Source organism: Panthera pardus, unplaced genomic scaffold, assembly GCF_024362965.1.
Source record: "Panthera pardus isolate Hobbes unplaced genomic scaffold, ASM2436296v1 HiC_scaffold_16, whole genome shotgun sequence".
NCBI classification, from domain to species: domain Eukaryota; kingdom Metazoa; phylum Chordata; class Mammalia; order Carnivora; family Felidae; genus Panthera; species Panthera pardus.
In genome coordinates this window covers 105,824,393-105,838,382 of record NW_026526721.1, presented here as the reverse complement: position 1 = coordinate 105,838,382, position 13,990 = coordinate 105,824,393, and the positions used below count along the sequence as shown (strand labels likewise).

The 13,990-nt window shown below is 35.4% G+C and overlaps 1 protein-coding gene across 1 annotated transcript in view; it reads left to right on the top strand.

Moving 5' to 3' along the window:
* RSRC1 (arginine and serine rich coiled-coil 1) overlaps positions 1-13,990 on the top strand; it is a 412,097-nt gene that overhangs the window by 9,594 nt on the left and 388,513 nt on the right. The window contains exons 2-3 of the mRNA XM_019440420.2: positions 285-480; positions 1,254-1,379. Coding sequence (XP_019295965.2) covers positions 287-480; positions 1,254-1,379 — 320 coding nt within the window. The 5' untranslated portion in view covers positions 285-286. The remainder of the gene's footprint in view (positions 1-284; positions 481-1,253; positions 1,380-13,990) is intronic.

Sequence of the window (13,990 nt, the reverse complement as noted above, 5' to 3'; positions counted from 1 at the left end):
ATAATAATTTATATTCGTATCCCGTTCTCAGAATTGACTCTTTAGAGAGAGTTTTGAAAAAATTATGGACAAATTTAAATTGTTCATAAATTGTAAAAACAATTGATAATTCTTGAAGACTATACTAGAGCTACTTCTCATGTCTTGTCAAAGTGCCAGGTACATTTAAAATTTTACTTTAAGACTTTTTAAATTATTACAAAGTTCTACAAATATTATTATGTTAAATTTCATCCATTGTGCCATTATGCTAGAAAAAATTTTCTTTGAATTTACACTTACAGAAATGGGACGCCGGTCATCAGATACTGAAGAAGAAAGCAGAAGCAAGAGAAAAAAGAAACACCGTAGACGGTCATCTTCAAGTAGTTCTTCAGATAGTAGAACATATAGCCGAAAGAAAGGTGGAAGGAAATCAAGGTCAAAGTCAAGATCTTGGTCCAGAGATCTTCAGCCTCGCTCTCATTCATATGATAGAAGGTAATTTTTATAATTTTTACTTATTTAGTAATGAGAGTAGCATTCTTTAGTATTCATATGTTTTTTTGGGTCAAAAAAACTTTCAATTTTTTTGGGTAAAACATCTTTTCTTTTAGAAGTTATATATTTATGAGGGTTAAGTGCCAACCCAAAAGTTTTTTAAAATTTTTTTTAGTTTTTATTTTGAGTATGCTACATTAGTTTCAGGTGTACAATTTTGTGACTTGATAGGTTTGTGCATTATTCTGTGTTCACCACAAGTATAGCTACCCTCTGTTCCATTACCTTGCTATTGTAATATCATTGACTATATTCCTTATGCTCTGCTTTTTATTCCTGTGCCTTACTCGTTTCATGACTGGAAGCCTGTATCTCCCTTTCCCTTTCACCCATTTGGCCCAACCCCTTATTCTCCCAAAGGTTTTCCTTTTTGCCAGGCCCAATCCATGGGTCTAGTGTCTGTCCTTTGTCTGTTCTTTGTAGACATGTAGATATAAACTGGTGTAGTTCTCATGAAATATCGTCTGATAATATTTGGAAGGATTGTATACTGCTGAGGACCCCTAACGTGTTAATTAGTAGCTGGATCCAATCACTAAACTATGCATCAGTCATCTGACTGTTAAAGAGGAATAACATTTTATCTCTATTTGCTTCTAGGAAAGAGTGAGAAGTAGTAAAAATGAGACGATTCTTTAGAATCTAGAAGATTTCTGTCTAATGCCTGTAAAATTTTTTTTATAGCAATGACACTTGATTATATTTTATTTCAGACGCAGGCATCGATCAAGCAGTAGCTCTTCGTATGGCTCTCGAAGAAAACGAAGTCGAAGTCGTTCAAGGGGTCGAGGGAAATCCTATAGAGTTCAGAGATCTAGGTCAAAAAGCAGAACAAGAAGGTATGCTGTAGTAGATATTTATCGCTGTTACAAAGCTATTTGTAACAGACTGTTTCCAAATTTAGTGATCTAAAGCAACAGTCATTTATGTTTTCATGATTTTATGATTTTGACTGAGCTCAGCTGACGGTTCTGCTAATTTCACCTGGGGTCACTCATCCTCACTGGCTTCTCATTCTCTAGTAGGCAGGACAGGGCTTTTTCACACGATGGAGGACATTTTTGAAGAATGTAAGAGAAGAAGCTAGAATTTTTCAAGATCTTGCCTCAGTGTGTTATAGAATGAGTTTGTGTCTCCCGTAAATTCGTATATTGATGCCCTAACCCTCAACATAGCTATATTTGAAGAAAGGGTCTTTATGGAGGTAATTAAGGTTAAATGAGGTCATGGGGTAGAGCTTAATCCTGTAGGGATACATGTATCTTCACATGGCCTTAAAAGAAGAGGAAGAGAGAGATCTTTTTCTTTCTCTGAGTATGCACTCAGAGGAAAGGCCACGTGAAGACACAGTGAAAAGGTGGATATTTGTAAGCCAGGAAGACAGCCCTTACCAGTAACCAAATTAGCTGGCATCTTCATTTTAGAATTATAATAGCCTCCAGAACTGTGAGAAATAAATTTCTGTTGTTTAAGCTGTCCAGTCTGCTGGACATTAGTTTGTTATAGCAGTTGGAACAGACTAATACACAGCTAGACTAATACATTAATACACAGTCTAATATTCCACCTGTGTTTTCTGGCTGTGCTCAAGGGCCAATAATACAGAGAATAGCCTGTCTGGAGACAGTTGTACATTTGGGCAATGGTAGAAAATTTGGTTAAGTAGGATGGGGACTATGGTATTGACAGACTTGATAAAAATAGGCATTCAGAAATTATTGAGGGTTTTTGAGCAGAAGAATGTTAGGATAAAAACAGCATTTTAGGCAGATCATTTTCTTTTCTCTGCTTGGTTCTTCATACTAGTATTAGGCTCTAGTTTTAGGGATATATTAACAGCCTGGTTTTGTTACCTAGGCATGAAATTTTGTAAGTTGTATGAATCTGAAGTTGGTTAATAGCAGTAAAGTTCAAATATTTAGCTTTCTGGCCTTGTGTTATTTGGCCTCAGCCTCTTCTCCTCTGTTATACTCTATGGATAAGCCACTTTGTGTTACATACCTTTTTTTTCATACATGTCCCTGAGTTGCTAGCTTTGTTTCTTTGAGTATGCTCTTCGGCTTTCTTGCATATCTTTATTTTGAGAAATCTTTCTATCCTTTAATGCTTGGTTCTATTTAACCTTTAATTATTTCTCAGTCCTTTTTTGATTTTTTTACCTTTTCACTCCCAAGTTAAATTTAATCCCTCCTTTCTTGACCCACCATCACCTGTGGCTCCTGATTTGTAACAATTCTATTTTGAATATTATGTTTTTGTTATTCTCACATATTGTAAACTCTTGCAGTGGCACCCTCTTATTACCTAGCAAAATGCCTTGCTTGGTAAACATGTCTTGATTTGAATGAATGATTAAATGGGGAAATGAAGTTAGGTAGAGAGCTGGGTTTTGTAGCAAGAAAAAGTTTTATTGTTTTATTGATTTGGAGAAGGAAAGCTGTTTTTTTGGATGTATTGATTTGTCTAAAGATTCTGATTACCAGAAAACAGCTTCAATTGAAATTTCCCATCATTGGGAACAAAAATAATAATTCATGTTTTCTATGGTCTTTTTTAGTTTATATTTTCACATATACTTCCATATATTTTCACGTGCATCAGTCATTTAGAGTTTGATTTCAAGCATTAGGGTTTTAACATAAGAAACTTTTGTAACCTTTGGAAGGATTCAGGGAATTAGGGAGAACTGTCACTGATTATTTTAGCTTGAAGCATGGCAGCTGGTTGTTTGCTCAGAAGTCACTGGACATTTTAAGTACTCTCTCAGTTGGTAGCACCAAAGTGGGTGGCTGTCAAGAAACCATTCACCTGTAAGGTGTTTTTCTGTCCAATTATCTACCTACACCTATCTCCAAAGGGGGGTCTGTAATTTCCTTTGCAATGCAAGGAAGACTTTAAAAACAATAGCAGTGATGTCTAGTCAACCACAAACTAGCACATATGCATTTAGAAATTTGAGTTTTGTAACTCAATCAGGGTATCATGCGTCGTAATACCTTTATTTTGTATATCAGAAAACAAGTTCAGAGGTTTATTCAGAACAACTTTTCAGCCTCTTGGATTGACACTTTGGCATTTAACTATAATAACTAAATAATCTGTGGAGTCACTGAAAAGTCTTAAATTTTGAGAAAGTACATTATCTATGTCCTATGCACATACTATTTTAAGAATATATTTTAAGAATTTTTCAAAATATTTGAACTAAATGAGTTTAATCTTGGTTTAACAAGAAAATTGAACAACTCATTCCTTGAACAGCATGGGTAATCAAGGCTATATTTTAAACAAAAGATGAAAGTAGTCAGTTTTTCAAAGAAAAAAAATAGAATTCTAAAGCAAAGATGTGTTGTTAATGGTCTCTGTGCTTTTTAATAGAAATGAATGATTTCAGTCATGGTAAGTCAGATACTTCCAGAAAACTTGTTACACATGTAAAAAGTAATTGAAAGATGAAGCATGTTCTGAGGGATGGCAGGGGGAAGTCAAATGTGTGAAGTTTGTTGTGGTTTCCATGGATGAGTTACAGAGTAATTAGGTGATTATGCTTTTTAATATAATTGTTTTTAATGTTTGTTTATTTTTGAGAGAGAAAGTATGTGAGAGTTGGGGTGTGGGCAGAGGATTTGAAGCAAGTTCTGCACTGACAACAGCAAGCCCTATGAGGGCTCAAACTCACAAACTGAGATCATGACCTGAGCCGAAGTCAGACGCTTAACTGACTGAGCTACCCAGGCACCCCAGCTTTTTGATATAATTTTTATGTTCTCAAAATACTCAAGTTGTGACATATTTCACTTCCTTTTGCGACAGTGAGGGATCTGCTCCTGTTATTCACTGTATGTTTATTTATTTCCTCATTCCAGAATACACAGAAAGTACTTTTAGAATTGCTGATACATACCACTGTAAAAAAACAAACTTACAAACTAGGGTTAATATTTTTTGTGCTACTTTTTATCTTTACTGTGGGGGTATATAGTTCTCTTCCCCACTTCATTATGGTTAGTTTCTTCAAAGAGGTAGATTTGTTTGTTTTTGTTTATATTTCAAGTTTTTTTTATCCTGCTACATTTTAAAATTTTATTTGTCTCTCCCTTTCTTTTAGTACGTGAAATATTAATATGGTTCTAACAGATAGTACTATACTAAAAAGGCATATGCAGAGAAATACCACTCCCCTTTCTCCCTTGTATCTTGTTTCTAACCACTCCATAGGTAACTAATTCTATTTGTATTTTAGGTTTTACTTTTTTTTTTTTTTTTTTAAAGAGAGCAAGAGTGTGTGTGTGTGCATGTGTGTAAATCGCATGCCTGAGACAGGGAAGGGGCAGAGGGAGAGGAAGAGAGAATCTTAAGCAGGTTCCATGGTCGGTGTGGAGCCCAATGCCGGGCTCAATTCCACGACCCTTGAATCATGACCTGAACTGAAACCAAGAGTTGGGTGCTTAACTGACTGAGCTATCCAGGCACCACTCCTCTGTTTGTTTTTAAACAAAGTGGTAGTATATCCATGGTATACTATAGATATTCTTTTGTACTTTGGTCTTTTTGTTTACTAGTATATCTTGGAAAGCACTCCATGTCACTTAATAGTAATCTTACTCATTTTTTCATGGCTGCTTAGTTGCTCATTGTGTGGCTCTATCATAATTTGTTTAGCCTATCTTCTACATATGGACATTAAGGATACTTCCTATATTTTGCAGTTACTAAAAAGCTGCCATAGATAACCTTGTACATGAGAATTTTTATATTGTTGGAGGTATATTTTTAGGGAAAACTCCTACAAATCGGATTGCCAGATGAAAAGGTAAATAAGTTTGTAGTTTTGATAGAAATTGCTAAAATCCTGGGGTGCCTGGGTGGCTCAGTCAGTTAAGTGTCTGATTTTGGCTCAGGTCATAATCTTGCGGTTTGTGGGTGGTTCATGGGTTTAAGCCATGCGTTGGGCTCTGGGCTGACAGTGAGAAGGCTGCTTGGGTTTCTCTGTCTCTCTCTGTCATAAAGTAAATAAATAAAACTGTCAGTAGTATGTAAGAGTCCTGTTTCCCAACAGCCTCATCAATAGAATATGTTGGCATATTTAAATATTTGCCAGTGTGATAAATGAAAAATGGTATTGTAATGTAGTTTTGGTTTTCATTTCTTTTTATCATACGTGTTGAACATCTTTTTTTATGTTTGAGGGCCATTTTTCTGTCTTTTTTGTGTGCAAATTTTCTCTTCATGTCTTTTGGGTTTTTGATATTTTTTTCCTTTAATTTTAAAGAGTTACTAGATAATCAACCCTTTAGCTGTAATACATATGGCAAATATTTTCTCTTAGTCTTTCAGTTGTCTTTTGATTTTGTTCATGCTACTTCTTGGCCATGCTGAAGCGTTTTTATGTGGTCAGATTTATCACTCTTCTCTCAATGCATCTTTCCTTACCTTCAGAATATAGAGAAATTCATTCCTTATACCCAGATAGGAGTTCACTGATGTGTCTTGTTTATTTCATTTTTTACATTTATGTCTTTTATATATTTGGATTTGTTCTTGTCAATGATATGAGGTATGGATCTATTGTTTTTATTTATTTATTTTAATTTTAATTTGTTTTATTATTATTATTTTTTTAATTTACATCCAAATTAGTTTGCATATAGTGCAACAATGATTTCAGGAGTAGATTCCTTAGTGCCCCTTACCCATTTAGCCCATCCCCCCTCCGACAACCCCTCCCATAACCCTCAGTTTGTTCTCCATGTTTATGACTCTCTTATGTTTTGTCCCCTTCCCTGTTCTTATATTATTTTTGTTTCTCTTCCCTTATGTTCACCTGTTTTGTCTCTTAAACTCCTCATGTGAATGAAATCATATGATTTTTGTCTTTCTCTGACTAATTTCACTTAGCATGATACCCTCCAGTTCCATCCATGTAGTTGCAAATGACAACATTTCATTCTTTTTGATTGCCGAGTAGTACTCCATTGTATACATACACCACATCTTCTTTATCCACTCATCCATTGATGGACATTTGGGCTCTTTCCATATACTTTGGCTATTGTTGATAGAGCTGCTATAAACATGGCAGTGCATGTGTCCCTTTGAAACAGCACACCTGTATCCCTTGGATAAATGCCTAGTAGTGCCATTGCTGGGTCGTAGGGTAGTTCTATTTTTAGTTTTTTGAGGAACCTCCATACTGTTTTCCAGAGTGGCTGCACCAGCTTGCATCCCCAGGATCTATTGTTTTCTTTTTTCAGTTGGCTGTTGTCACATCACCATTTATTAAAAGGTCCATCTTTGCCCCAGTGATTTGTGATACCCCTTTTATTGATGTACTCAATTTCATTACTACTTATGTCTTTTTTTTTTCTTTGACTTTATGCATATTCCAGCAGCCTGCTTGTTCATTTATGCACTGGTACCACACTGCTAAGTATAGAAACTGTATAGTATACTTTAATGTTGGATAGGGCTAAGTCCTCCTTTGACTTTTAACTTTTCATTTTCGGTGTTCTCCTGGCTGTTACTTTCATGTGAACTGCCTATTTTTTTCACACAAACTTTGAAATTAACTCATTTAGGTCCATTAAAAAAGCTTTTGGTGTCTTTATTGAGATTTTATTAAACTTATGAATTATGGAGACCTGACATCTTTATCATGTTGAGTTGTTCTAAGAGGAAAGGGATGGTTTTTCATTTGTTGTAGGCAGGTTTTTTATAATTCAGGAGTGTTTTAAAGTTTTTGTCAGATAAATCTTGCCCATTTCTTCTTCTTCTTTTTTTATTACCTCAGCATTTATTGTGCCTTTTCCTTTACAAAGCAGTGTGTGTGTGTTTTTACACACCATGTTACATTAGTGTTAAGTGTACAACATAGTGATTTGACAAGTTGTGTGTTCTGCTAAGTTCACCACAAATGTTATCTTTCATTTGTCACTATACAGTGCTATTACAGTACTGTTCACTGTGTTCCCTATGCTGTACCTCTCATCCCTGTGAAATATTCATTCCACCTGTATCTCCCACTTGTCCTCATATGGTATTTGTCTTTGACTTATTTCACTTAGCATAATACTATCTACGTCTTGCAAATGGCAAGATCTCATTCTTTTTTTATGGCTGAGCAATACTCTATTGTGTGTATGTATGTATGTATATATGTGTATAAATCTACATATGCATAGTATTTTTATTTTTAATTTTTTGAGGCAATAGCATACAGTTTTCCACAGTGACTGCACTAGTTTGCATTCCCAGCCACAGTGCATGAGGGCTTCCTTTTCTCTGCATCCTTGCCAACACTTATTTCTTGTCTTTTTGATTCTGGCCATTCTGACCAGGTGTGAAGTGATATCTTAATGTGGTTTTGATTTGCATTTCTCTAATGATTAGTGATTTTGAGCATCTTTTCATGTGTCTGTTGGCCATCTGTATATCTTCATTTTTAGAAAACGATCTATTTGAGTCTTCTGCCCATTTTTTAATTGGATTATTTGTGGGGTTTTTTTTGGTGTTGTTATAAAAGTTCTTTGTAGATTTTGAATATTACCTCTTACCAAATATATTATTTGCAAATATCTTCTCTCATTCAGTAGGTTTCTGTTTGTTGATGGTTTCCTTCACAGTGCAAAAGCTTTGTATTTTGGTGTAGTCCCAAAAGTTTATTTTTGCTTTTGTTTCCCTTGCCTGAAGAGACATATCTAGAAAAATATTGCTAAGGCTGATGTCAGATTATTGCCTGTGTTTTCTTGTAGGAGTTTTATGGTTTCAGGTCTCACATTTAGGTTTTTAATACATTTTGAGTTTATTTTTTATTTTTGTACATAGTGTAAGAAAGTGGTCCAGTTTCATTCCTTTGCCTGTAGCTATCCAGTTTTCCCAGCACCAATTGTTGAAAAGACTTTTTTCTCATTGTATATTCTTGCCTCCCTTTTCCTAGCTTAAACCATATAAACATGGGTTTATTTCTGGGCTCTCTATTCTGTTCCGCTGGTCTTTGTGTCTGATTTTGTGCTAGTACTGTTTTGATTACTATAGTTTTGTAGTGTATTTTGAAATCAGGAATTATGATACCTCCAGCTTTTTTTTTTTTTTTTTTTCTCAAGATTGCTTTGACTTTTTGGGGTCTTTTGTGGTTCCTTGAAAATTTTAGGACTGTTTGTTCTAGTTCTATGAAAAATGTTTTTTTAAATAAAGTTTTATTTATTTATTTTTGAAAGAGAGAGAGACAGAGAACAAGTCGGGGAGGGGCAGAGAGAAAGGGAGACAGAGGATTCAAAGCGGGCTCCACACAGACAGCAGAGAGCCCAATGTAGGGCTCAAACCCATGAACCGTGAGATCATGACCTGAGCTGAAGGCAGCTGCTTAACCTACTGAGTCACTGAGGTGCCCCTGTTGTTGGTATTTTGATAGGGATTGCATTAAATCAGTTGATTGTTTTGGGTAGTATGGACATTTTAACAATATTTGTTCTTCCAGTCCATGAGCATGAAATGTCTTTCCATTCATTTGTGTCATCTTCAGTGTCTTTCATCAGTGTTTTATAGTTTTCAGAGTACAGGTCTTTCTCTTTAGTTAAGTCTATTCCTAGGTATTTTATACTTTTTTTTTTTTTTTTAATTTTTTTTAACGTTTATTTCTTTTTTGAGACAGAGAGACACAGAGCATGAACGGGGGAGGGTCAGAGAGAAGGAGACACAGAATCTGAAACAGGCTCCAGGCTCTGAGCTGTCAGCACAGAGCCCGATGCGGGGCTCAAACTCATGGACTATGAGATCATGACCTGAGCCGAAGTCGGCCGCTTAACCGACTGAGCCACCCAGGCGCCCCAGTATTTTACACTTTTTGGTGCAACTGCAGATGGGATTGTTTTCTTAATTTCTTTCTGCTACTTCATGATTAGCGTATAGAAATGCAACAGATTTCTATATATTAAATTTGCATCCTGAGGCTTTTACTAAATTCACATTAGTTCTGGTAGTTTTGGGGTGGAGTCTTTAGGGTTTTTTATATCTAATATCATCCTCTGCAAATAGTGTGGCAGTTTTACTTCTTCCTTACCAATTTGGATGCCTTTTATTTCTTTTTTTGATTGCCATGGCTGGTACTTCCACTACTATATTGAATAAAAGTGTTAAGAGTGGACATACTTGTCTTGTTCCTAATATTAGGGGACAAGCTCTCAGTTTTTCACCACTCAGTATGATGTTAGCTGTGGTTTTTTCCTATATGGCCTTTCTTATGTTGAGGTACATTCTCTCTAAACCTGTTTTGTTGAGGGTTTTTATCACGAATGGATGTTGTACTTTGTCAGATGCTTTTTCTGCAGCTGTTGTGATGATCATATGGTTTTTATTCTTTTTCTTGATAATGTGTGTATCACATTGATTGATTTGTGAATATTGAACTACGCTTGCATCCCGGGAATAAATCTCACTTGATAATGGTGCATGATTTTTGCATGTATTGTTGGATTTGGTTTGCTAGTATTTTGTTGAGGATTTTTTCATCTGTGTTCATGACAGATATTTGCCTGTAGTTCCCCTTCTTTTTTTTTTTTTTTTTTTTTGGTGTCTTTATCTGGTTTTGGTATCAGGGTAATGTTGGACTCATAGAAGGAATTTGGAGGTTTTCCTTCCTCTTCTTTTTCTGGAGTGGTTTGAGAAGAGTAAGTATTAACTGTTCCTTAAATGTTTGGTAGAATTCACCTCTGAAGCCATCTTGTCCTGGACTTTTATTTGTTGGGAATGTTTTGCTTGTTTGTTTTTTTTTTTTAATTTCGTTGCCAGTTTTCAGTCTGTTGAAATTTTTTATTTCTTCCTGATTCAGTGTTGGAAAGTTATATGCTTCTAGGAATTTATCCATTTCTTCTAGGTTGTCCGTTTTGTTGGTGTATACTTTTTCCATAGTATTCCCTTATAACCCTTTTATTTCTGAGGTCTTGGTTCTTGTTTCTACTTCTTCATTTCTGATATATATTTGATTTCCCTCTTTTTTGTTGTTGATTGAGTCTAGCTAAAGGTTTATCAATTTTATCTTATCACCTTGTTTTGTTGAGCTCTTAATTATTTTAGTCTCTAATTTATTTCTGCTTTAATCTTTATTCTGTCCTTCTACTGACCTTGGTCTTTACTTTTTTGTTTGTTAGCTCCTTTAGGTGTAAGGTTGGGTGGTTTATTTCAGATTTTTCTTGCTTCTTGATGTAGGCCTGTATTGCTATAATCTTCTCTCTTAGAACAGCTTTTGCTGTATCCCAAAGATTTTCAACTGTTGCGTTTTTATTTTAATTTGTCTCTATGTATTTTTTATTTCCTCTTTGATTTCTTGGTTGACCCATTCATTGTTTAATAGCATGTTTTTTAACTTCCATCTATTTGTGTTCTTTCCAGATTTTCACTTGTGATTGATTTCCAGTTTCATGATGTTGTGGTTTGTAAAGAGGCATGATATGATTACAGTCTTTTTGACTTTATTCAGACTTGTTTTGTGACCTAAAATGTGATCTGTTCTGTAGAATGTTCCATTGTGTACTTGAAAAGAATGTGTTTTCTACTGTTTTTGGATGGAGTGTTCTGAATATACGTTAGGTCCATCTGGTCTGATGTGTCATTCATAGCCACGGTTTTCTTGTTGATTGTCTGTCTGGAAGATCTATCCATTGATGTAAGTAGGTGTTAAACTCCCCCACAGTTATTACATTACTGTCAATTTCTTCCCTTATATGTTAATAGTTGCTTTATATATTTAGGTGCTTTCATGTTGGGTACAGAAATATTTACAATTGTTATGTCCTCTTGGATTGTTCCCTTTATCATTGTGCAGTGTCCTACTGTGTCTTTTGCTACGTTATTTGTTTTAAAGTCTAATTTGTCTGAAATTAGTACTGTTACTCCAGCTTTGTTTTTGCTTCCATTTGTATGGTAAATGTTTTTCTATCCCTTTATCTTCAATCTGCATGTATCTTTAGTTCTGAAGTGAGTCTCTTGTAGGCAGCATGTTGATTGGTCTTACTGTTTTATTCATTCTGTCACCCTGTGTCTTTTAATTGGAGCATTTAGTCCATTTACATTTAAAGTAATTATTGATAGGTATGTACTTATTGCTATTTTGTTACATGTTTTATGGTTGTTTTTGTAGTTCCTCTCTGTTCCTTTCTCCTTCTCTTGCTTTTTTATTTTTTGTAGTTTGATGACTTTCTTTAGGTTATGCCTGGACTCCTTTCTCTATATTTTTTGTGTATCATAGGTGTTTGATTTGTGGTCATCATGAGGTTCATATATGCATATATCAGTCTTTATTGATGGTCACAAGTTTTAACCCATTCTAAAAGCATTTTTATTCCCCATGTTTTACGTATATGATCTCATCCTGTGCATCTTTTTATCTTGTCAATTCCTTGACTGATTTTTACAGATGTAATTGATTTTATTGTTTTTGTGCTTTAACCTCCATACTGATTTTATAAGTGATTAATCTGCTGTTATCATATGTTTGTATTTACCTGTAAAATTTTTTCTTTTCTTCATTTTCTTAATTCTGAAGATGGTTCTTTCTTTACACTCAAGAATTTCCTTTATAGGGCACCTGGGTGGCTCAGTTGGTTAAGTGTCTGACTTCAGCTCAGGTCATGATTTTGCGGTTTGGTTTGTGAGTTCAGGCTCTGCGTCAGGCTCTGTGCTAACAGCTCAGAGCCTGGAGCTTGCTTCAGATTCTGTGTCTCCTTCTGTCTGCTGCTCCCCTGCTTGCGCTCTGTCTGTCTCTCTCTCTCAAGAATAAATAAACATTAAAAACAAAAAAAGAATTCCCTTTAATGTTTCTTGTAAGGCTGGTTTAGTGGTAATGAACTTTGACTTTTGTTTGTTGGGAAATTCATTATCTCTGCTTTTATTCTGATGATAATCTTGTCAGGTAGAGTATTCTTGGTTTCAGGTTTTTTTCTTTCAGCCCTTTCAATATATCATGTCATTCCTTTCTGGCCTGCAATGTTCCTGCTGAAAAATCAGTTGATAGCCTTAGGGGGGGTTTCCTTGTACGTAACTGTTTTCTTTCCTCTTGCTGCTTTTACAGTTCTCCATTTATCACCACTTTGTGCCATTTAAAACTTTTTATTTTATTTATTTATTTATTTTACATTTATTTATTTTTGAGAGACAGAGAGAGACAGAGCACAAGTGGGGAGGGGCAGAGAGAGAAGGAGACAGAATCTGAAGCAGGCTCCAGGCTCTAGGGGTCAGCCCAGAGCCCAGTGCAGGGCTCGAACTCACAAACCATGAGATCATCACCTGAGCCAAAGTCGGACGCTTAACCAACTGAACCACCCAGATGCCCCACCACTTTGTGCCATTTTAATTATTATGTGTCTTGTGCAGACCTCCTTGTGTTAATTTTGTTGGAAGCTCTCTGTGTTTCCTTGATCTTAATGTCCATTCCCTTTCCCAGATTATGGCAATTGTCAGCTCTTATTTATCTTTTCAAGTAAATTTCTTGTCCCTTTTTCTCTCTTCGCATTTTGAGTTAATTTTTTTTTTCAACGTTTTTAATTTTTTTAATTTTTTTATTTTTTTTTATTTTTGGGACAGAGAGAGACAGAGCATGAACGGGGGAGGGGCAGAGAGAGAGGGAGACACAGAATCGGAAACAGGCTCCAGGCTCCGAGCCATCAGCCCAGAGCCTGACGCGGGGCTCGAACTCACAGACCGCGAGATCGTGACCTGGCTGAAGTCGGACGCTTAACCGACTGCGGCCACCCAGGCGCCTGAGTTAATTTTTACATATGGTGTAAGATAGTGTCCATCTTCATTATTTTGTATGTGGATATGGTTTTCCCAACATTTATTGAATAGACTATCATTTTCCCATTGTGTTGTCTTGTTAACATTGTGAAAGTCATTTGGCTGTATACACAGGGGTTTATTTCTACTCTCCATTCTTTTCCATTATTTTATGTTAGTCTGTATGCCAATACCATATTGCTTTGATTACTGTAGCTTTGTAATATATTTTTGAAATCACAAACACATTTGTGAGGCCTTCAGCTTTGTTCTTTTGCTAGATTGTTTTGGTGTTTGGGGTCCTTTGACGGTCAAAATCAATTTTAGAATTTTCCTGTTTCTGTGAAAAAGGACTTTGGGATTTTGATAGTGTTTGTGTTGCATCTTTTGACAGCTTGTTAGTAATGACATTTTAATAATATTATGTCTCCCCATGCCATGAACGTGGGATATTTTTCTATGGTGTCATCTTTAATTTTTTTTAGCACTATTTTGCTGTTGAGTGTGTGTGTACAAGATTTTTGCCTCCTTGGTTAAAGTTTATTCCTAAGTTTTATTCTTTTTAATGCTAACATAAGTGAGATTGTTAATTTTCTTTTCATTTTGCTCACTGTTAGTGTAAAGAGACAACTGATTTTTGACTGTTGATTCTGTATCTTGCAGCTTTATTGAACTTATTTAT